This window comes from Sylvia atricapilla, chromosome 11, assembly GCF_009819655.1.
Source record: "Sylvia atricapilla isolate bSylAtr1 chromosome 11, bSylAtr1.pri, whole genome shotgun sequence".
NCBI lineage: Eukaryota > Metazoa > Chordata > Aves > Passeriformes > Sylviidae > Sylvia > Sylvia atricapilla.
In genome coordinates this window covers 20,120,963-20,144,884 of record NC_089150.1, presented here as the reverse complement: position 1 = coordinate 20,144,884, position 23,922 = coordinate 20,120,963, and the positions used below count along the sequence as shown (strand labels likewise).

Here is a 23,922-nt window from a genome sequence, read left to right as displayed (position 1 = left end):
TGTTGATATTTCTGGATGTTTTAATTATGCCCTTGCCAGCTGAAGGAGTTGGATTCATTCATTTCATCTGACACTAACTCTAGCTGGCAGGGATTAGTCTTGAAAATCAGTGCTAATCTAACCTTGGGGCTCTATCTCCACTACCCTACTACAAGTGTAATACAAAACAAAATGAAAATGCTTGTGCTAATAAATAGGAGTGCTTTGAATACAGAACAACTTGGATGTATCTGTTTCAGGTGGAGATTGGTAAAACAGTGAAGGCTTTTGTCAGAGTTCTGGATGACTCAAAGAAACCTTTTCTGGCAAAATACTTCCCTGTCATGGATCTCAGTCTCAGGGCAGCATCTCAGCTTGTCTCACTTGTGTAAGTTAATGGTCTTTTGAAATTAATCTGCAAATAAGGATTAGCAAAAAATGAATGAAGGTGTTAGATTGGAGGCACAGAAATATACAATGGCTTTTATTTATTTTATTTTTGTGAAGTCTTAATTACCTGTTAAAAGGTTAAAAAATACTATTTATGAGGGAAATTGCCTGAACTAACAGCTTGAATGTTGCTGGCTGATGAATGAGGCTGCATTCCTCCAGGGTGATGTCTGATGAAGCTTTGTGCATCTTGGGAGCAGTGACTTGGCAAATAGTGTCAGGTGAAGAGTGCTGTGTGAAGGCACATCTGATGTTATCAAACTCATTGTGTCTGTCACTTGTTTCATTTTCATTTCAGGTATTTAATGTTACAATAAAGCACAGCTTGCAAAGAGCCTTCATGTGTAAAAATGTGCTAATTCCATTAACTTTGCTTCAGCCATAGTCACAGCCTTGTGGTCAAACTGCTGGGCACTGAATGAGTCCTTTGTTATTTGTGATTTACTCAGATAATGTCTGTTTCTGATGGAATTGTTTGCAGCCCCCTGAGGGAGGCCCTGGATGATCACACTGCAGCTTTCCTGGTGCGTGGGATGACCATCGGGCAGACCACTCTGATGGCAAATGTGGCTGACAGAAGAGGACAGAGAATCAACTCTGCTCCACAGCAGATTGAGGTAAATAACTGCAGATAAGGTATATGCATAATTAAAGTCTGTGCTACAATGGAACAGGAAATATAGAAATTATGGTGGCAGTACAGTAATCCATTTGCCAGAAAATTCCCTCTGTGTGGAGACTGACCTAATGGCAGTCAGATTTCAGTGTTGTTTAACTGTGGATGATGAGGTAAATTTCTGCATGCTCAATTTACTGTCATTAAGCAACTAAAGACTCAGTTTTACACTTGTACTGTCTTGTGGCATAATTCATCTGATTGAAGGATTCTGAACACAGATATTCATTCATATATCTGCTTTTAGGTCTTTCCCCCATTTAGACTACTGCCAAGGAAAGTGACCCTAATTATCGGGGCCATGATTCAGGTGAGGCATCTTCTTACTTATTTTCTTTATTTTGTAATGTCTGCTGTAAAAATATTCATAACTGGATTTTCAGCAGTAGATATTCAGCTTGACATTTTTCTGCATTCACACTGACCTACAGGATTGCTGGAGAGGGACTTTGGGCAAGGGCCTGGAGTTACAGGACACAGGGAATGGCTTCAAACCTGACACAGGGCAGAGATGGATGGGATATTGGGCAAGAATTGTTCCCTGGCAGGGTGGGCAGGCCCTGGCACAGGTGTCCAGAGAAGCTGTGGCTGCCCCTGGATCTCTGGAAGTGTCCCAGGCCAGGCTGGATGGGGCTTGGAGCAGCCTGGGACAGTGGGAGGTGTCCCTGCCCGTGGAACAAGATGAGCTTTGAGGTCCCACCCAACCCAATGCACTGAGTGTTTGTGTGATGGATACTCCTCTGAACAAGAAGTCGTTCCTGAGCCAGCTTCCTTTTTGCTCCATTGCTGGGTCAAAGGATTTGTATTTGCTTCAAAGGATTTGTGTTTGTTTTTGTCAGTGGAATGTCAGCTTTTCTGGTGTTAAATACCAGCACAGCATGAGTCAATGTGTCAGCTCCATGAAATGAGGCTTAGTGGCCTTGTACAAACTGAAGCACAGAGCAGAGCCCTACACCAGGGTGCTGAGGAGAAAGGGAGTCAAGTTCTCTGAGACTTTCTGCAGTGGAGGTAGCATCAGCTTGTGACACTGTGTGAGGCACAGGGTCCGTTCTGTGCCCAGCCCCTGCGTTTCCCAGGCTGACATCCAGCAGGGACCAGTGTGCAGGGGGAATAATCCTGGAACTGCCCTGGGAAGGTGCAGGCAGCACTGAGGTCACTGTGGTGCTGAGCAGGGAGGGTGTGCCCTGTACTGGTGAGCAGAAGAACCATCTGAAGGTTTCATTTGCTGTCCTGTGTGCTCTTCTGACAGATCACTGCTGAAGGAGGCCCCCAGCCTCTCTCCAACATCATTTTCTCCATCGACAACCAGCACATTGCATCAGTGAACAGCTCTGGGCTGGTCAGAGGGGTGGCCATTGGCAGTGGGGTGGTGACAGGAGTGCTGCAGGCTGTTGATGCAGAGACAGAGAAGCTTGTGGCAGTGTCCCAGGTAATGTTTGTGGTGCTGTTGGGGGCTGGCAGGGGCTCTCTGACTTGTGGCTTTGGCTCTGAAAGGGGGCACAGAGTCTTTCTGCGTGAGCAGTGTTACCTCGTGCACTTCTCTGCTTTCCTGAAGGTGAAAACTCAGAGTTCTTTACTCCCTGGCCTGTGAACTTACACTGGTATTGGCACAGGTGGTACTTTGAACAGGTGGGTAAATCCTGCTGTGCCTTAAACCAGAGTCTCATAGGTAACCAGGGAGCCTTTATGAGCACTCTGGTATCTTCAGCATTGCTTAGTGCATCTAGAAAAGCCCATCTGAGGAGGCCATTCCAGCACAGCAGAAGGCTGTCCCTGTCTGCATTCCCTCCTAGGTCAGGAGCATCCAGGAGGCAGGTGTTCCTCAAAAACCCCACGTTGTCTCCGAGGCTGCTGCAGTCTGTGTAGAGCACTGTCACCCCATGTTGTGGTCTGAGCCCCTCTGTGAGGTGCAAACAGTGAATCCCTGATATTCCATCACAATCTGTGTCCTTAGCTTTTCTTGCAGCTGAGGGGGAGGGAGGTGAGCAGGCCTGCAAGGGGGCACAAGTCCCTGGGGCCTGCGTGAGACTCAGAGCAAGAGAACTTGGGCAGGATCTTATGACTCCCTCCTTTGAGCTCAGGGCAGCACAGCTGCTGTGAACCACAAAGCTCCGCTGCTTGAAAGGTGCCAGCACAGCCCAAGAGGACACAAAGACATTTTTTAAAAAAAATAAAGTATCAAGAAATCTCTGATTTTTTTAATGCATGGGCAGCAGTCTGCCCTAATGCTGTGCCAGGAGACAAAGTGAACTTGGAAGGTCAATCTGCAGCCTGATGAGGTCCAGGACCTTTCCTCTCCAGTATGTAGCAGGAATAAAATTATCAGGAATGTCTGGATACATGAAGAGGAGATATCAGAGCCACACATCATCCTTTTATTCTGTGTCCCATTTGGTGCTCTACAGTCCTCATTTCATTTTAACTCCTCCCCATGTCTTCCTTTACCTCCTGGGTTTCTTCATCCCTCTTCTGCTGGGTGCCCCTGTGATCTTGTCCCCTGCTGTCTCTCACCCCTCAGCTCCATCATTCATGTCATCAGTAATTTGGAGCAGATTTGTTTTCTCAGTTTAGGAGGCATTTTCAAATGCTTGTCAATCAAAGGTTGATCCTTTTTAGTTCTTTGCAGTCCTGCTGAATTTGTCCATCTGTATTTTCTCTGACAAGCCATGGAAATGGCATGGCAACAGTGTTAAGGTAATGGCAAAGCAGTGCCTGTAGAGCCTGAAAGTGACTTCAGGCCCTCTAGAGCCAGAGCAGTGGTTTCTGTTGACAAAATGCTTACAGTGTCCTCCCTCTGTCCCTGCCAGGACCAGGTGGAAGTTGAGGTGGTGCAGCTGACAGCTGTGAGGATTCGGGCACCCATCACACGAATGAAAGTTGGTACTCAGGTGAGTTGTTTGGGGTTGGCTTCTGTCACCTTCACCTGTTGGAACTGCAGGTTTTGCCCATTCCTGTCACATCATCTGGTGACAGCACAGCAGCTCTGAGAGGAACCATTTTCTTCAGAAGAGACCCCATCTCTTGATCAGTGAATTTTGAGTTTAATTCTCTTTGCTGTGGGCAGGTGTTGGGTTTCCATGCTGGCATTACCTGAGCTGGCTGGTTTCTCTCCCTCCAGATGCCAGTTTATGTCATGGGCATCACCAGCACTCAGACTCCTTTCTCCTTTGGCAATGCTGTGCCAGGGTTAACGTTCCACTGGTCTGTCACCAAGAGGGACACTCTGGATGTCAGGACAAGGCACAGTGAGGTAAGGAGTGTGTGTGTGTGTAGTGCATGTATGTGCAGCTTGGGAAAAGGAAACAGCCACAGCAAGGCAGTGCAGGGAGTATTGCTGCCTCCACTGCCTCAGAATCCAGGATCAGCTGTGGTATTTCTTCTGTGCCAGTGTCTGGGCTGTCCATGAGTCAAACTTTAATCCCTTTCTCCTGTCCAAGGCTGCTTTTCAGCTTCCTGCAAACTACAACTTCGCTGTGGATGTTCATGGCAGAGTAAAGGGAAGGACAGGCCTGAAGGTTGTAGTGAAGGTCCTTGATGCTGCAGCCAACCAGTTCTACAACATGGCAAGAGAACTGTCTGATGAAATCCAAATTCAGGTAGGACGATTTTCTTCACATATTTAAATATCTCTTTTCAGAACTGGCTTGAAGTCTGTATCTGAAGTCAGGAATTTGAAGTGTGGGAGTAGCTCCAGCTTTGGTTTCTCTTTGAGCCCTTACTCTTGTGTAATGATGCTCATTTGGGCTCATTCAGTTCATGGGGACAGTGGGAGTCTAAAGTAACTCAGGTGAATATGGGCTTCCCAACACCTTTTCCGTTGAGACATCTTCCATTCTCATGCTGCTTCCTAGTTTAGCCATAGCTCTGGAAATAAATGTCTTTCTGAGTAACTTGTAGAAGACAGTGGCTCTCCCATTCTCAAATATTCATGTTCAGTTGTCTTGTTTTATCATATGTATCATACATGAGAAGAAAGAAAGTTACAGTTCTGTTAGGTTTTGTTTGCTTGTTTTGAAGATGAGATAAATAACCTAAATGACTGCACACAAAACAGGCCAAAATGCTTTTTTACTTTCCAGGTGTTTGAAAAACTTCACCTAGTCTCTCCAGAGGCAGAAGCAGAGCAGATCTTAATGTCACCAAATTCCTTTATTAAACTTCGGACCAACAGGTCAGTGCTCAGTTTCCCCACTGTGGCTTGTGTCAGTCCTTTATCCAAACTGCAGGGCAGTTGTATTTAAAGGAGCTGTTTCAGTCCCTCAGGATCACTGTACATCCATTTAATACACAACTTATCTGCAGGCTCATGGTATCTTACCTGCTCCCTCAGGCTTTGTCAAATCTTGTATTAGATTGTAGCTGAGAAATTCATTCAATATTGGGAACTTTCAGATCCTTTCTTTGAAAGCTGCTGAGCCAGTTAAAGCAGAATCCTGCTGCCTGCTTCCTGCAGAGGTTTTGATGGGTGATTGAGGCTTTGTGGAATATGATTCTGTGTGTCTCTCACGCAGAGGTTATGGCTGGATTTTCAGATTAAAATGTCATTTCCAAACGAGAAATTCTTTTTACATAATCTGTTTCCAAAGACTGACATTTTAGACTCATATCAGGCTTGAAATGTACTTTTCCCAGCATAATAATGGGCAGAGACAGTAGGACACACACCGAGGGCAAAGCTTTAGAGTCATTTACATTTTAGGGGGAGGGAACCCTTGGTTTCATAGAATCACAGAATGGTTTGTGTTGGAAGAGACCCTAAACACGGTTTTACACATTTAATGGGTTCTCTGCTTGTTGTTTTTCTTCAGGGACCGAGTGGCCTCCCTGAGTTACCGTGTCCTGGATGGACCAGACAAAGTCCCTGTTGTGACAATTGATGAGAGAGGATTCCTTGTCTCTGGGTCTGTGGTGGGGTCATCAACCATTGAGGTGATTTCCCAGGAGCTGTTTGGCATCAACCAGACCATCATAGCTGCTGTGAAGGTACTGTCAGCTCCCTGCCTGTGCAGTTTCCTCAAGGACATCTTTGCTACTGCAACAGGGATTGCTGGCTGCACTTCTTGAACTCCACTTCTGAACCATGAGCAGTGTAGGAATTAATAGTTCTGAGCTGTGCACTTTGGGACACCAGGGAATGTATGCCCATCATCTCTGTTCAAAGAATCCCAGAGCCAAGAACTTCCTGCACCTGGCAGCACGAGCCTTGAGATAGCCACTGCTCCCCTTGCTCCTATCCCTTTTTACTGTGAGCACCTTCCCTCTGTCCCAGCCAAAGGAGAAGGATGTGCAATTGAGTGCTTTAACTTATTTCTAGGTTTAACTCCTGTAGTCACTATGAAGTGGCTTGGTGGATTTTTTGAATTTGCACTGTGGTACTTCCCATGATGTTCAGCTTTGCCTGTAGGACAGGGTGTGGATCTGTCCTTCTGGGTGGAGAATGAGACGAGATGGGGGCCCAGTGTCACTGAAGCCAGCCCTGCTGCCAGGTGGTGGCAGTGAATTCTCCAGCTCTGTTCCATGTGACCTTGTTTCTTCCCTTTGGGAAAGGAAGGACATCTGATGACTCTGGGGGTGCTCAAACACCATTTAGTGAGCAGCACTGAAGTCACATCCCCTGTGTGAGGTTGTCCTGTGCCCAGGATATGGCGGGATGGTGATGGACCCATCTCAGTTCAGCCCCTCGTGCAGCTCATTTGTTTTCCTGTGCTCATTACAACTGTAGTGCCTTTATAGAAATGATATTTTTAACCCTGTGAGGTAACACAGTTCATTTCAGGGCTGAAGAGCTGAGAGAGCTTGAGAGGTTTTGCCAAAGGTCATGTCAGAAAACTTGGGACAGGTCTGGAGATGAGCTGGAATCTATTGTGTCATTCTCAGGCAAAGCTCTCTCCTTCACTCTGTCCTTCTTCCACAAGGTTTTTGTGTTGTCTGTTTACGAGTGTACACAATTAAGAATGAACTGCTGCAGCAGCATCACTTAACACTTAGACCTTGAACTTGGCTCAAAGAAGGGCTCTTACATAAGCCAGGAAGGGTGGGGGAAGAAGGAGTGACAGTGAGCTTAGCGTGGGACCGAGCTCAGCACTTGCCTGGGCCTGCTGCACTTAGTATTTTACTTTATTTTTTCTTGAATTTAAAAAAAAACCTTCAAAACCTGAGATGGTTTAACAGTAAAAGACTGATTTCATCAATATTAAATTTAGCAGCTGTCCCTTGTGGGACAGTTGCTGAGATTTTAAAGTAAAGCAAGCTTGATAATCTGTCAGGGAAATGGGGTTTTTGTTGGCTTGAAACCACAGCTTGTTGGGCAGAGATCTGTATGCACAGAGATTTTAACTGATGAAACCAGCCTGTGGAGCAGGCAGTGGGATATACTGACACTACAGCCACTATTTTTGCTTTTTTGGATTCACCAAAGATGTATTCTGCTTGAGGCCAAATTTGTCCTTTCCTTTTTAAGTTCTGACATGTACATTTTCAGTTTGCAGAGTTTCATGTTTTAGCTGAGCCTCTTACGTCAGGAAAATAAAGGGTTTTTTTCTACCAGATGAGCTTGAGGCCTTCTTTTAAAATAGTTTTCTCAATATATTAGAGGGCTTTTTCTTCCTCTGTCCATCCATTATTTATTTTCCAACAGCTGTAACAAAATGAGCAGATACAGTTATTTTTGTTGGGTAATTTTGCTCGTAAGTTAATCAAGAATAGTAATACGCTATTTAAAAGCCAAAAGAATAGGTTGTCAAGTCTTTGTCTCCAGAAAACCTTTCTTCACTGGAGTGTTACTGCAGAAATGTGGGGGTGTGCACATATGGTTAATAGAGAGGAGCAGACTCTCCTAAGGAGCTTGGAGCAGTTCCCAACTTCTGTCTTGGCTGAGGAGAGGCACTGAGGGAACAAAGCTCAGGCTGCTGACCCCTCAGGGTTTGTCAGCTGCCAGCTCTGCCTGGAACAGCTTGGCTTCCTCACCTGGTGCAGAGGAGCTGGGCAGCAGGGACCACTCCATCCCCAAACTCACACTTACACTGTGAGTTACTGTTCTGATACCTGGGCAATGAATTGCACCTCTTATTTCAGGAATTGTTAGGAGAGAGGTCTAGGGGCCACTTGTCTCTTGCATGTCCAGAGAGTCATAACAGTTTGAACTGATAGTAATGTGTTCTCTGAAGTCTGTGTGTGATGTGTGTGTCTACATGATTACTGCTTGTTTCAGCTGCCAGTGGTATTAGAAATAAAGGGCTAAGAAATATCAACTGGGAGGGTTGACAGCAGACAAAGGAAGGCTTTTCTCAGCAATGACAGGGCATGGGGAGCACACAGGAACACAGGACAGCACTTTTTACTGTTGAACAGATTGCAGGAGGCTGCGGAGTCTCCATCTGAGGAGATGCCCCAGAGCTGCACATGGTCCTGGCCAGCTGGCCCTGGCTAACCCAGTTTGGGTGGGGGCTGGACCAGGCAGTGTCAGAGGCCCCTTTCAACCTGGGAAAAGGAGATACTGATAATAACAGCTTCACGTGTTAGTCCTGGCATATGGCTAAATGCAGATGGCTCATAAAGGCAGCTTTGGATATTTACATAAGAACTCATTTAGATTATTTTTATAGGGGCATCATAAATAGCAATTTAACTTTTCTTGCACTGCTGATGTTTTTCCAGGTGTGCCCCATCTCCTACCTCAGGATCTCCATGAGGCCCGTTCTGCTCACCCAGAGCAAAGAGGCACTGCTGGCCCTGCCCCTGGGTGTGACACTGACCTTTACAGTCCATTTCCACGATAACTCCGGAGACACTTTCCATTCACACAATGCTGTGCTCAACTTTGCCACCAACAGGTGGGTGTCTGTCACAGGTGCTGATTGCAGAGAGCAAAAAAAGGCCAGACAAATGTAGAACAAAGATAGTTCCAAAGATACCAAGTGAAGATACAGCTTGGGCTGGGATTAGCAAAGCAGGGGTTTTGTCTCTGTGGCCTTCAGAGGCAGTGGCAGGAAGAAGAGATCAGTTAGCAATCGATATTCCCCAGCCATGGAAAGCTGCCCAGATAAGGATGATCCCAGAGGGGCCTGCAGGAGCTGTGCTCTGCTCTGAGTGACTCTGAATCATCCCCCTGCATGCAGCAGTGGCCCAGAGAAACAACTGATCCATTAGCATCTGCCTCTCCCAGTGCTGTGTTCCCCTGACTCACTGAGGGCTTATGTAAGGTGAGGAATGTTCTGGATCAGGGGCTGTCTCCTCAGATAGGCTTCTACAACCTTCCCACAGCACAGACAAGCCTCTAAAGGCCTTTTGGGCTCTGCCTCACAGAATGAATGTTGTGAAGCAACCTCCTGTGGTCTTCAGTAAAATCCCACTAATGCTGTGACTGAAACATGGCTCATTTCCTGCAGAGCCCCTTGCTGGATTTGGGTAAATACCAGAACTGGCAATTCAATGGCATTGCTGTGTCTGGGAAGTTGCCTGTTGGTGTTCAAATTTCTTGGCTTCCTAACTCCTTTGAGAGAAGGGAAAAGAGGTAGATGATGTCATTCTAAAGCTCTGCAATTCTCACAATTAAGCAGTAGTTTTCATGCATAATTGTGACCTCGGTGTTTGCTCAGCAGACTGGTGAACTGAGAACTGCAATTTGCTTCAGTGGCACCTAAATGATTTTTATAATTTCTTTACTTTGCTGGGCTTCATCAGATGATTGCTGCTGAAAACAAGCAGTCAGCCATGTGAAGAGCTGACTACCACCCCTGTTTTAGAGACAGTGACCTTACCAAGCCTGCCTTCATGCAGCAGCACTTGTGTTTGTGTGCAGAGACGACTTCGTGCAGATCGCCAGGGGAGCCTCCAACAACACCTTTGTGGTCAGGACTGTGAACGTGGGGCTCACCCTGCTCAGGGTGTGGGATGCAGAGCACAGGGGCACTGCAGACTACATCCCCCTGCCTGTCCAGCATGCCATCTTCCCAGAGCTCCCAGACGTGGTGGTGGGGGATGTGCTGTGCCTCAGGACCTCGCTGACAGCCCAGGAAGGTGAGTGGTTGGCATCTGTTCCATGGGACACCAGCATGGCTCTGCCTTGCTCTCAGAAAAAAATAAATGCATGATTTATCATGTTTGTTCAGCATCAAATGTCATTGTTCTTGTTAATGATAAAAACAGGTTTTAATAATAATTTGAATTGCACCGTGCAATATGTCTCTTGTATTGAATTCCTGAGTGTCACACTTCAGACTTTTCTGTTCCATTAGCTGGAAAGGTTTGTTTCTGTGGAGCTCCTGCAGAGTCGGGACTGCCTTCACTCACTGCGTTGGTATTAATGGGCTTGTGTCAGAGTAACTGCCTGGCAGTGGCACTCACAGACCCCAGAGTGGTTCCTGGGCACTGGGAGGTGTGTGCCCTGTGCCCTGCCTGGCAGTGGCACTCACAGACACCAGAGTGCCCAGGAAAGGCTGCAGTGGCCAACAGGGTGTTGAGCAATGCCCCTGTGGTGTTTTCCAGGCCTGCCAGGCATGTGGAGCTCCTCCTCAAATTCTCTTCTCCTTGTGGACTCCAAGACTGGCGTGGCCCTGGCCAGGGACTCTGGGATGGTCACTGTCTACTATGAGATCCCCGGGTTACTGAAAACCTACAGAGAGGTGAGGCACTGTTCCCTTCCTGCTCAGGCTGGTTTGTTTGGGCTGGACCCTCACCAAAATGTATTCTATGGGATTTTTTTTGTTGTTGTTATAAATATTTAGAAATGTTCTTAGTTGGGAAGTATTTGGTATGTGTCCAAAAACATCATGATTTTTTTAAACATCAGTGCTAAGGAGGAAAATGTAGCAAAACAATTTAGATTTTTCACTTCTCCTGTTCTTCCAGTGTACCTTTTGATTCCTTTGTTTGCTAAGGGGTTTCCAGGTGCTAACCAATATTTGAGTGTGGCTGCTGTTACCAATGAAGCTTCACTGCAGGATGAGATGGCAGCAAGAACTTGCTCCAGTGTTGTGCCATGCATCACTGATCAGAAGTACTCCATTAAATTATTTTGTTTATCTGCAATGCAATCGTACTGTTGACACAATTCACTGCATCAGCCAGCATAAGCACTAGACATTCTTTTTAAATTAAATTTAGACTTAGAGCTTTATGCATATTAACTTCTGGGGGTTGGGTAGGAAGACAAAATGTTTTTGCTAGCTTAAATTGCTTGGAAAGGCAGTTTCTAATATTAGAGAAATGTGGGATTTCAAAGAAAAACATCACCTCGTGGAGTCTTTCACAACCGAGCCAGTCTGGTTTTGCCTTAATTTTTCATTTGTTGAAACAGTTCTTGGTAACAATGTGCTTTTTTCAGTTCTTGATTACTGCACCTCAGAAGACCACAGCAATGCATGTCAGTGGCATTCACACAAGCTTGCAGGGAGCAGCAGCCTCAAAAGTCATCGTTTCAATCGGGGAAACAAACAAAAATTTGAAAGGTACGATTAACAAATATTTATGCTGATGGTTTAGTGTGTGTTTATGGACTCATGATGGTTTGGTTTGTGCTATGGGGTTTTTGTTTGTTGTTTGAGCTACACAAGATCCCCAGGAACCCCACATGTCTTTCTGGAGTCCCAGGAGCTCCAGGAGCCATGGGACAGAATTTGGAAGGTGTTCTGGGGCGCTGTTAATATTTCACAACTAATAAAATCAGTACATTTCAGTAGAAGTACCATTTTTGATCATACAAACAACAGTTAATGTGCAGTCAGCTAATTGCTTCTATGTTTAATTCCAGTTGCTTTCTTGGAGTTGCTACATTTTCATATTTAGTTACCATCCTTAAATCTTTTACACAGTTTGTCACCTGTTAGAATCAATACAAAGATTAAACATCATATTGTGCCCTCTATTTAATAAGCTGTATTTTGTGTGATTATAGATCCTTTTAGCTTCTAGATTAACAAGTATCACTTCTTCCAATAGTATTTTATTTTGCCATATGTAAATTATTAACCTACCAAAAAATCATCTGGCCAGATACTAAAATCTAACTCGAGGCTCCCAGGATCATATAAGTTATTCAAGAGACATCTGAGCAGAAAATTCTCTCCAGCTTATTCTTTCCTGTAAATAAATTATTCCTGTCAAGAAAACCCCACAACATATAAAATTTTCATTGCTGTCTCTCTGGGATTAGTCCTGCGCAAGGACAGCTGTCTGTGATTTCCAACTGCTTTAAGATCTTCGTAACCTTGCAAAACCATTTCAGAAGGTGGTAGAATAACCCAATGCTACAAGCCATGATTTTACTCTTAATTAATTCAAATTAATTAGTTACAATTTTTGTAATTAATTAGAGATCATTTTTTCCTGCCCCCCAGGGGAGTGTTCACCTGCTCAGACTGAAGCCATTGCTGAGTTACAGCCCCAGTCCATCATCAGTTGCCATCTTGATTTCAGCAGCGATGCCTTTGACTTCCCAGCCCAGGATATTTTTGTGGCAGAACCTGGGTTTGATGCAGTTTCAGGTAAGATGTGACAAGGTGCCACGCTGCAGACAAACACAAGCTCTTTGGTGCAGCAGATTCTACAGAATCTCAGTATCATGGGTTGGGTTGGAGGGACTTTAAATCCCATCCAGAGGCACGTTGCACTATCCCAGGGATGCTCCAAGCTCCATCCAGCCTGGCCTTGGACATTCCAGGGATCCAGGGGCAGCCACAGCTGCTCTGAGCACCCTGTGCCAGGGCCTCACCACCCTCCCAGGGAAGGATTTCTTCTCAATATCCAAAATCAACCTCCTCTCTTTCCTTCTGAAGCCTCTGGCCTTTGCTGTGTGGGACCTCAGACCTCAGTGAGTTGTTCACGTAGACACTTCTTGTTTCAGTGGGTTTTCTGCCTATGACAAAATCTTGTGTTGGTTTTCAGAGAAAGCCAAGAATCAGTGCTAGCCCACTTCATGTTTTTCAGAGGTATTTGTAGTGAGTCAAAGAAGCAAAGGAGCATGCAGAGGTGCCAAGTATTCCAAAAGTCAATGTACCCCCAAAACATCACGAACTTAGTCTTAAATAGGGGGGAAATTGCCAGACACTGTGGAGGTTGAATTAAAGATGTACAAGTCTACAAAATGGGTTAATGCTTTGAAAGTATAATGTGATTTAAAACAGGACCAAGCCTGGACTGTACATAAAGAACAGTCTTATTAATTATCTTTTAGATTCATCCCTGCACCCATTGTGTAAACTCCTATTCTACCCTGCATTCTACCCTCTGTTACTTAGCTAGGAGAAGAAAATAAGGGGAAAACATGCACCTGGCAAGTTCTCCTTGTTACTGATGCTTTTTATCTTCCATTCTCTGGGAAGTTTTTACTACCTTTGCTGCTAATAACAAATTAATTGGTCCCGTATGAGACTAGAAACATGGTGAGTATATAACTATTAAAGGAGCTTTTATAAATAAACGACATCTTTCACTGACTTGATGATGGTGATGGTAGCTGGCTAAATTTTAATATTAGTTGAAAAGAATATGGAATAGGATGTTCAGTCTTGTTTTCAGTAAAGCCTTTCAGCATTAGCATAAATGTGATGTTCAAAGTGGAACCGAGCCTCAGTGGCATATTAAAATAAAATGTGACTGGAAGTTACCAGCACAGTGCTTTTTTCATGGAGCATAGTGCTTTCTTCATGATGTTCAGTTTGGGACAAGGAATAATTCTGCAGCTGTCGTGCTGGGATTGTGATGTTTGACTCACCAGACACTCTGCTCACCCAGACTCACCACTCACCAATCCATCATGCTGCTTGAGCTTTACCACCTTCTTTAGCTTTCCTCTGGAGATACCCCATGGAGAAAAACCCTCCAAGGGGAGCAGGTAACTGACACTGGTTTACAGCACGACGACACAGACTGACTTCAGAAGGCAGAAAATTACTCTTTTATTTTTGGGATGTGTCTCCCTTATATACTATTTGACACAGACCAATTTGATTGGTGACAAGAAGACAAGCAAACATCTTCAATCACATTGGTCAGACCAGAGGGACATCAAGAAGAAGTAGTCCCTCCTAGGGAAAGGATATAAACCGAGTTACAGCTACAGAAACACGTGTCTTGTTTACAGAAAATTCCCTGGGGAAAGAACGTGAGCAAACACCTCAGGGCACGATCCAGGGCCGCAGCTAACAGCTGTCTTTGCTCCTGCAGGGCACTACACGTGCTCCATCAGGCTGCAGGGCCCCAGCGAGCAGCAGCTGCGGCAGCTGAGCAGGAGGCAGGCGCGGCTGCGGGTGACGGCGGCGGTGCGTGGTGGCACCGTGCCCGGGCAGCACCAGCCCACCGAGGTGCCCCTCAACCGCTGGTTCTACACCGAGCAGCCCGAGATGCTGCTCAGCAACCAGGACGTCAGCTCCGCCCTCAAAATCTTCGGTGCCGGTGAGATCCTGGATAGCCTGGAGGTGAGTGAGTTCCCGGGAGGTGAGACAGCACCTGGTCAGAGTGTGATAAACCACGTGTAAATGGGTCAGTCTCTGAGGGGCCAGCCTAGGCAGAGAAGTGGCTGAAATTAATTAGCCAGGCTGCTCTCCAGAGGTGTCTTGTAAAGCAGAAGGTTTAATAAAGAAAAATTAAAAAATGACCAAGATTACAGAAAACAAATGATGAAGCCGTGCACAGGTGTCTGAGAAAACCTCTGACATCTTGCTAAAACACTCAAAAAAGCCTTTTAATTCCTTAGTGCTCCTTCCTAAATACTGAATGTTTTAGTAGGGACAATTTGGCTTGCAGCCAATAGAGAGAGATCCAGGGTTTGAAGAATGGTGACAAGATCCAATAGATGCTTATCTCTTGGCCTGAGCCAATTACTGCCAGGAGGGTATGGAAAAATCTAGGTAAACTTCCTAGAGTGTCTAGAGGTAAACTGAAACCCTTTCCCTATTTGGAGCACCTGCTGGGGGTGTGGGAAATGCATTCCTCCAAGGAAGTACATCAGCAGAGCTGAAAGCATTTTGAGCTGTCACAAACTCCCTGCCATCTTTACCGAGTCAACATTTATTCCCGAGATGACTGGGAAATGTTCATTTTGGAGAAATGTTCATTTTGGAATGTGTTCTTCCTCAGTTTTCATTGTTCACAGGATCCCAGAATGGTTTGGGTTAGCAGGGGCCCTAAAGCTCATCATGTTCTGTGCATTGCCATGGGATGCCACTCACTGAGTGGCTCAGGGGCCCATGCAGCCTGGCCCTGGGGTTTTGGGGTAGTCCAGGTGTGTCAGGCTCACCTGGGCATGCAGCCTGGCATGTGTGACCCCTGTGCCCAAATGTGTGAGTGACTGCCCAGAGCTCCCACAGCCCAGTGAAGGTCTGTGGGGTTTGGCTGTGTGGGGTTAGCCAGACAGCCCCGTGGACAGGGCAGGAGAGAGGGTCACCCTTGGCAATGGGCAGTGTCACTGTAAAGGTACACCCGGCTCCTCTGGTGTTGGTGTGCAATCACCCACTGCTGGCACCCGGCCTGGAGGGTGGGGATGTGCTCTGCTGTCCCCAGCAGTGTGTTTCAGGTTGGATGTTCCTGTGCAGGTGAAATGTGAGTCCCCAGCGGTGAAGGTGCTGGAGAAGGAGAAGTCCTACGGGCTGCCCAGTTACGTGGTGTACACTGTGAGCCTGGCTGACCCCAGGGTTCCCAGCCAGGGCTCCCTGTCCACCTCTCTGACTGTCTCCAGTCCCATGACAGACCAGACCCTCACCATCCCCGTGACAGTGATCTACCTGACTGACAGAACCACTGCACCCATAAGATGTAAGTTTAGCTCTGCACTCTGTGTGCCAGAAGAAACCTTTAGGTTCTCTGATGTTTATGAGGTTTAACTCTTGCAGCAGATTGGAGAAGATGCTCTTTTTAACTCAGTGTTGCCTTCTCTTAATCAATTCTGCAGATGAAGCCAGTCTCTTCCAGCAGTTTGTTGAGTCTTACCAGGTGATGATCTTCACACTTTTTGCCCTCCTAGCAGGGACAGCTGTTATGATCATAGGTAAGAGAAGGAAAGATTGCACAAGTTTGTTTTTTTTTTTTCCATAGCTTCTTACAATGTGTTAGCTCTAAGATGAAAAGGAATGATTGCCATCTGAAATGATTTTGGTTTGTTTCTCAACTGTCTTGCAGCCTACCATGCATTTTTCTCACCGAATGGACAGCACAATCAGCCAGTGTTCCACCCAAGGACAAGTCTCCAGCACACCCCTAACAGTAAGCAGCTGTCACCCAGTTAGAAGTAAATTAATTGATTAGTCTGCCCATTGCACTGGAATTGAATGTAGGAAGGTCTGGTACCAGGAGTGGCAATTAGAAATAATTCACATTCTTACAGATGTGTTTAAGTTACAGTGAGCTGCAGGCCTGGCTGTAAACACAGGGGTTTTTTGTGTGAACACAAGCCTGATGCTTCAGATAAAGTCAGGCAAATTCAAGTGAATGTCACTTGCTGAGGGGAAATGTCCTGTACCCCCCCTCAGACTTAAAAAGGCCCACAAACCTGCAGGACACTTTTCCAAGAGGTAAAGGGATGGTTTCCCTTTGAATGGATCATCAGATTCACTGCCAGTGCCCAGCAGGTGATCGAGAGCAGTCTCTTGTTGCTTCCTTCTCCCAGCACTCCTGGGCCTGACTGTTGTCTTCTCCTTGCCCTGTTTCAGGTTCCCTGGTGTCCCCTGCACATTCCTTCAGCTCCCAGGCCTCCAGCAGGCAGTCCAGCCCCTCAGCCACGCTCTGGAGCACGGGTTATGCCTCTCAGTAGGGGCAGCAGGGCTCCTCCTCCTCGCTGCAGATAAAAACAAATACACAGCTCAGTGCCTTAGCAAGCTCAGCAACTCCAGCAGTCGGCATCTAATTCAGGTTTGCTCTGGAACACAACTAGGTCCTTAATTTATTTAATTTTTTTTTAAATATTTAGGGCTCTGGAAGTTGTTTACTTTTTTTGTGTCCGTGCTTCAGTTCTCAAAAGCTTGTTTTATCTGTTCTGCTGCCTTCACAAAAAGCAGTGTTTATGCTAACCTGGCTTTCTTGCACTCTTCAAGCAACTAAGAGTTACATCTAAGTTAGAGTGATAACAGGTTTTTATTTACTTTTTGTAAAAATTAGATTTCTTTTTAATGATTTTTTTTAAAAAAAGGGATATTAGAAAAACAGATGAAATATGAGCCAAAAACGTGAAGGATTGTATATTTGGAAGAAGTAGATTTTATTTTGCGTTCCAAAACCTCAGGAATGTATTGCACTGATAAGTGTTCTTATCTTTAGCCTTACACTGGGTTTCATCAGCACAATATGCTGGCTTAGCATGAGGAATGCTGGAACAACTGTGAATAATTTGGAAGATTTTTTTTTTACAATAATGACTAAAAAAGGAAAAAAAAAAAAAAAAGAAACCCAGAACTTAGTGTGGCTTCCTTAGGGTACAACTGCAGTATTCCTCGGTACTGTAAGCACTTTTCTGAACTGGGAATGTGAAAGCAATGTGCCTTCTAAGTGGACCTTTCTTCTGGTAGGAATCCTTTATTTTGAGGATAAAATCACATCCTCAAAATAATAATTACTTTGATTTGTAAGCAGAGTTTTGCAGCTATCAGGTAAGGGTTTTGTTTACATATAAACATCCCAGTTTTAACTGTGAATAATATCCTGGCTGGCTGAACTTTCCTAAGGACCATAAGGAAAGTGAAATAACAAAATACTTCATGCAGAATACTTTGTGTGCAGAACTATGCAGGCAAATAGATGAATGGAATGCAGACCCAGTGCATGGTGTAGAGTTTTGGTGTCACACAGTGTTAAAAACAAAAGGATTGTTACATGTAATTTTATTGAGTCCTGTTTAACTTACTGGCTAGTTTTGGCAAAATTGTGCCTTAAGTGCTAGTACTACTTTAAAAGGTCAGTTTGGATGTAGATAATCATTTGAATCTGTATTAAAGCTTTTTAAGACTCCTTTATTTTGAATTTTCTTGTGGTTTGGCTGTTCAGAATCTAGCACTGGACTGTATTATTTGAATCTGTTTTATTTAATAAAGCTTTTCAAGATTCCTTTATTTTGCTGTTCATGAATTTTCTGTGGTTTGGCTGTTTAGAATTTAGCCCTGGGCAGTTGTTTGAACTTCACTTCTCACAGCCCCTCAGTGTTTGCAATCTTGGTTTTCCAATCTTAATTTTCACTTTTGTTGACAATGTAATGTTTTTAAATAATTTGACAATTTTTTCAACTAGTATTTGTCAGGGATTTTTCCCAATTTTCACTGAGCATCTTAAATTCCTGCTGAAATCAGTGATGACTGTAGAAGCATTTACAGTGATGGCTCTTAATTTTCTAGGTTTGTTCGGACTTCCCATTTTGTTCATTTGGGTTGTAAAAAAAAATGTGATTTTTTTCCTCTTCCATTCAGCAAGAAACCAAAGGGCTGTGAATATCTCAGTGCTACTGTGATAAGCTCTTCAGAAATGATTAAAGGAGAGGTTTTTTTCTCTCCCGTTGCTTCTCTTTCCCACTCAGAAGTCTGGCGGTGAATGTTCTGAAAAACAAACTGCTCCAAGTGGTGGGAGTACTTTGGCAAAGTGCTCGCTGTTTATTTCATTTCTTTAGGCAAGTAGTTGCAGTCTCCTGGCAAGGAAAAAAAAAAAAAAGTATGAAGTAGGGAGCTGGTATGACTTGGGAGCCTCCTGCAAGCAGCATCCAGGCTTTTGCCTCCTCTGACCTCTGGGGTCATTCCTGGGGCCACAGGGGCTTGGGGATATAAATTTTTCTGAGCAGGTTGCTGCCACTGTAAAGGTTTTTATAAATTGAATAAAGTGAGATTTGGGGATTTTGCATTTACTGCTGAATTTTCCCCCTCTTCACTCACTGCTTGTTCCTGCCTGTTTGCTCCCCTGGGAGAGAGAAGGGCTGCTGGGAATGTGTCTGTTCCATGTGTCTGCTCCAGGGTCCAGGTCTGATGTGCCTGGAAATGTCTGAGTTTCTCAGGTAACCAAGCAGTGCCCAAGGGGAAATAAATACCAGCCCTTCCCATCCAGCAGGAGATTTGGTGTGGGTTCATCACCTGCTGCTGGTACAGGGAAGAAAGGTTTTTGTTCTAAAGACTAAAGCAAACCCAAGCACTGAGTAGTGAAATCACTGAGCAAATGCCCTGGGCTGTCTTCACAGTCATTATTAGCAAGGCTGGGTTAATATTATTAATATTATTGGTCTTCAAGCCAATCTGCTCCCTAATACAACACGCCAAACACAGCCTGATCTTTGTTTCTCCATCTACCCCCTTTCAAAGGCAAGGCAGATGAATGCAACATTGCCCACACCTTTTCAGTGAAGGGCTCTTTCTGCTGAGCAGCCAGGATTGTGGCGTGGTGCTTCAGGGGAAGGTTTTCCTGGCAGCATGTCAGCTTCTTTTGTACTGCGTGGAGGATTAAAGTTTTACAGGTGTCAATCCAGCCTCTTGGCTAACCCCTGCATTTGCTTGCAGATAAAGGCATTCTTATCTTCCCTGCTTGGTTGTTGATTTGGGCATTCATGAGGACATGTCAGTCCCTCACGAGCATCCCCTGAGGATTTCTTAGCTCAGGGCTCCCCAGGAAGCTTGGGGAGTTTCTCCATCCCCTTTCCCCAGTCAGAGAGCCAGCTGTGCTGCAATGCCAGCACCTGGGTCTGGTTGTGTCCTGGCATTGCAGCAAATCCTCCCTGCTGTGGGAGCTCTCCTGGGAGGAGCCCTGGAGATAGAGAGTTTGCTTTACGGACAAGGTATGTGCTCTCCAGTGAATTCCTCTTTCCTCAAATGGTTTTTTTTTATTTCTGGTAAGGCAGCTAGAGGTATTGTTTGTGTCTTGAGCTTCACGGTTCTGTGTTAGGCTGTGCAGTGTTGTGGTGGTTGGATGAAAACCATTCCTTTGCAGCTGTTTGTTCCTTGTATCAGTTTCCAGTTTAAGGTTATAGCTGGCCTTAAACTCCAACCTGGCTTCTCCACAGCCCAGCCCCTGTGCTCTCATAGGAAATGCATCAGTTCCTAAGCTGGGAAAAAAGGCATTTAGCAAGTGATGACTCTCTGACATAACGTCTTTGGGTGACAATAAATGCTCCATCTTTTTGTTCTTTCGGCAAAATTCCAAAACCTCTGCTTTATTTTCAGTTTGAGTGAAGCTGGGTTCAGTTCTAATCTGTTAACTTCAGTGAGACAGCTCCTCTGTGTAAATTAGGCACTCAGTTTCCCAGGACCTTCTCTTGAAGCTCACAAAATTAAAACAAGAATGGGAAACTCATTTTTCTCCTTGATTCACATTTTTTATCACCATTGCATTGAGCTGTAGATGCACCAGACCTGTTTTTATCCTGGGTGCTGTGCTTACCTCTGCAGCTGGCCTGCTCCAGGGCTTTGTGTATTAATAAACTCTTTATTTCCTGCATTTTCTGTCCTCCTCAGCCCAGCCTGGTGTTGCTCTGCTGTGTGTGAGCCTCCCTCTCAGTGCTGTTCCATCATTCCAAACAGATTGGGAGCTGCAGTTGCTGTTTTCCAGGGAGCAGACGTTGTGTACATGTTTGTAATTCGCCCAGTCATTCCATTTTCCCTTCCTCACTTCTTACTTGCCTTGTTGTGTTTTCAAGTGCTGTTCCCATTCTGCTCAGTTCAAAGCTTCATCTCTTACTTTTGCATTTAGCAAAAATAAATTTATTTCAAGCTGTTGTGCTTATGGATATGCCAGGGTCTCTTCTGTAGCTTTTGGTTAATTTTTAAATTGAATTTGCAAGCAAGCCAATCCCCACCTGGGGACATCTTCTCACCCTTAGGATGGGAAAGCAGCACAAAACCTTCACTGGAGAGGCAGACCAGAAATCCCTGCAGTGGAGAACTCCAGGCTGCTCCTGCCAAGGGCAGCCCTAGTAAATCATTTTAGACCAGCATGTGCTGATGGCTTACAGTGACCATCTTCAAATCAAACAAAAGCAATGTTGTCTAGCTAAAATCTGGTGATTGAAATTCAGTTTACTGATCAACAAGCTCAGAAGTTCTAGAACTAGTTTTAAATAATTGCTCTATTTCACATAGATTCATCTGTGAGAGAGACAAGAGGTGAGAGATGCTTTTGTCTTTCGTGGCATATGCTTTACTTAGGAAATAAAGTTCTGAGTAGTGCTCTTAAGTAGTAGGAAGCTGCCCTTAGTAACAAAATAGTGAAAATTGTCATACTTGATCCAAAAGGAAGGGGGGAAAAATACTTTTCCAAAGTAATGGCTTGTAATTTGACAGCATGAGTCACTTGTGTTATTATGAGTGAATCATAAATAGGAGAGTCACCAAAAGAGTTATTTTTCAAAATGTATAAAGATAACAAACTACATCTCCCATAATGTTGCTAAGAAGACACCAGGCCATCAAAGAGGCGAAGCTTATTTGAAATACTAACTCACAAAAAAGGCTTTTTTATTGCTTTAGTTTGGTTTGGTTTGGGGGTGTTTTTTTGGTAAAAATAAAGGAAAAAGCTGCTTTCAATTATCTTTTTCTATAAAAGCCAATTAGCCTGTCTTTAGTGGAAGCTGGGTCAAACCTCTCCTTAGAAGAATATTAAGAATCCTGTTGTGATCCAGCCTTCACCAGCCAATAAAGCTGATTTGGCCTCAGTACTTTGTCATTGCTTCTATTCATGTTTAATTTCTCAAATTTTCTTTCCTCATGCCTCCCTGGTTATCTTTGGATCTGAATATCTGGTGGGTATTTGGGGGTTTGTTCATTTGCTAGATTAATAGTTCGTTTCATGCTGGGTTAAGACTGGCAATAAAAATAAACAGCCTTTGATTTTAGCACAATTAAGGATCTCTTGTGAAGAAAAAAAAAACTGTTGTCCTGAGCATCTGACCCCAGCTGGTGCATTCTCTCTGCCAGCTGGTTCTTGCATGGGAGGCAAATTAATAAAATTACCAAACAAAGTAGTATTTCCAGCAAGTATGCAAACATTGAAGGCCAAACATCCTCCTTGCAGTGCCAGAAGTGGACTCCAAATAAGCAGCTGGACTGAAGGGTGATTCTGATAGTGTTGTAGCAATGTTGATCCACTGGAGATGTTTAAAGGTCAGCTGGAGTGTTTTGTGGGGGTTTTGTTGGTGTTCCTGGGGTGTTTTGGTGCCTTCACTCCTCAGTTCTGGGCGTGCTGCTTTCATAAGGCATCACTGACACTGTGAATATGTGTTAGATAGGTTATCATCACCATCGCTGTAGTTGCCATATTCCTCCCCTACTACAAAAAATGTGACCCTTGTGAGATTTGGGGTTTTTTTGCATCTCTGGTAGGAGATTCCACCTCCTTCAGCAGGAAGAGATCTATGGATTGAGATAATTGAAGAAGTAGGCAGTAGTTGCTACCACTCTCAAGTTATTTCATTAAATTATTAACAGTTTGCTCAGAGCTATCATTGGGGTGCTGGGAGAGCAGGATGTAGTTTAGGCATAAAACATGATGCAGCACTTTCATTTGAGTTCCAGCTTTACTGGATGTGCTTCTAAAAGCAGATAGGTGCAGATCACTCTTCTGACTGATTTTGGGATTTAGGGTTACAGTGACAGTGCAAAATGCCAGAACTGTGACTTAAGTTAAAAAGCAGTGCTGAGCTGCAAGGTCACAGAACTCTGTTAGTGCTCACTCCATGATCTGACTGAGCAAGTCACAGCTTCATATCCTCAGCAGATGGCATCAATCCCTCCCTTGCCTCATCATATCCCCTCCTTTGACCCTGACTCTTCAGTTGCTGTTTAGGAAAGGTGTGAAGTGCTTTGTGTCCTTGAGGCAGGTGATGACCCAGCCTGCAGGGAGAGCTGGGTACAAATGCAAATACACCTTCAATGCAGTGACTTATCGAGCAGTAGGATTGACATCAGAGAAACTATTGTTCCATGAAACACGTGAAAAGTGGGGTGGAAATACATCAGGTGTTTTCAAAGTGGTGTTTCCCAAGGGGAGTCCTGTTGCAGCAGTGAATCACAGAAGCAGAAAGCACAGGACAGTGAAGTTTCCCTCCTAAATGGAGGAGGGCAGGGACAGGAAGTGTGTTTGTACCTTTGGAAATTACCCTAACCCACAGTTTTGTGTTCAAATGTGGAATATTTATCAGTATTGTTTAACTGTGGAATATGTCAGTGAACTTTAGATAAAAATTATGCTCCCAGAATATCCTGAGCAGGAAGGGACCCCCAAGGATCCTCAAGCCCAAGCCCCAGCCCTGCACAGACACCCCAAAATCCTTCCCTGGGAGTTCCTGGAGCTCTGGCAGCCTCAGGACCATTCCCTGGGGAGCCTGGGCAGTGCCCAGCACCTTCTGGGGCAGAAGAGCACGACCTTTCCCTGATGTCCAACCTGACCCTCCCTGGCACAGCTCCAGCTGCTCCCTCAGGTGCTGTCCCTGCTCAGAGAGGAGAGATCAGTGCCTGCCCCAGTCTGTCATTTCAGGAACCCTCAGAGTGAGCTGTTCTCCTTCCAGAGCGTGTTACACCTGTGCCTGGCCTCCTGCCTGCACTCAGCATCTTTGTGTGCACAAACACTCGTCCTCTGGGCGCTGCTCCTCAGGCCCCTGCCAGCAGCACCCCTCCCTCTGCCTGAGCAGGTGAGCTGACCTACTGATACCTGGGGCCCAGCCCTGGCAATCCAGGGCTCTCTGGCAAACAGCATTTCATTTAGGGGATAACACTCTTACAGCTCAACAGTGATGCCTTCATGTCCTTCAGCGTTGTTCAAATATCTCAACTGCACCTTGTCATTCAGCCCCCGATAAAGGAGTTGAACATTGTGCCAAAGGAAGGCCTCTCGTGCTCTGGTTGGATTGCCCAGGAGGTGTAGGTGCA

At 45.1% G+C, this 23,922-nt stretch overlaps 1 protein-coding gene across 1 annotated transcript in view; it reads left to right on the top strand.

Moving 5' to 3' along the window:
• NUP210 (nucleoporin 210) overlaps positions 1-18,141 on the top strand; it is a 48,984-nt gene extending 30,843 nt beyond the window's left edge. The window contains exons 22-40 of the mRNA XM_066326976.1: positions 240-367; positions 911-1,046; positions 1,353-1,415; positions 2,355-2,534; positions 3,913-3,993; positions 4,224-4,355; positions 4,543-4,701; positions 5,185-5,276; positions 5,914-6,088; positions 8,762-8,937; positions 9,906-10,123; positions 10,592-10,728; positions 11,430-11,553; positions 12,442-12,588; positions 14,270-14,520; positions 15,637-15,856; positions 15,993-16,088; positions 16,220-16,303; positions 16,750-18,141. Coding sequence (XP_066183073.1) covers positions 240-367; positions 911-1,046; positions 1,353-1,415; positions 2,355-2,534; positions 3,913-3,993; positions 4,224-4,355; positions 4,543-4,701; positions 5,185-5,276; positions 5,914-6,088; positions 8,762-8,937; positions 9,906-10,123; positions 10,592-10,728; positions 11,430-11,553; positions 12,442-12,588; positions 14,270-14,520; positions 15,637-15,856; positions 15,993-16,088; positions 16,220-16,303; positions 16,750-16,850 — 2,700 coding nt within the window. The 3' untranslated portion in view covers positions 16,851-18,141. The remainder of the gene's footprint in view (positions 1-239; positions 368-910; positions 1,047-1,352; positions 1,416-2,354; positions 2,535-3,912; positions 3,994-4,223; positions 4,356-4,542; positions 4,702-5,184; positions 5,277-5,913; positions 6,089-8,761; positions 8,938-9,905; positions 10,124-10,591; positions 10,729-11,429; positions 11,554-12,441; positions 12,589-14,269; positions 14,521-15,636; positions 15,857-15,992; positions 16,089-16,219; positions 16,304-16,749) is intronic.
• Positions 18,142-23,922: the final 5,781 nt, after the last annotated feature.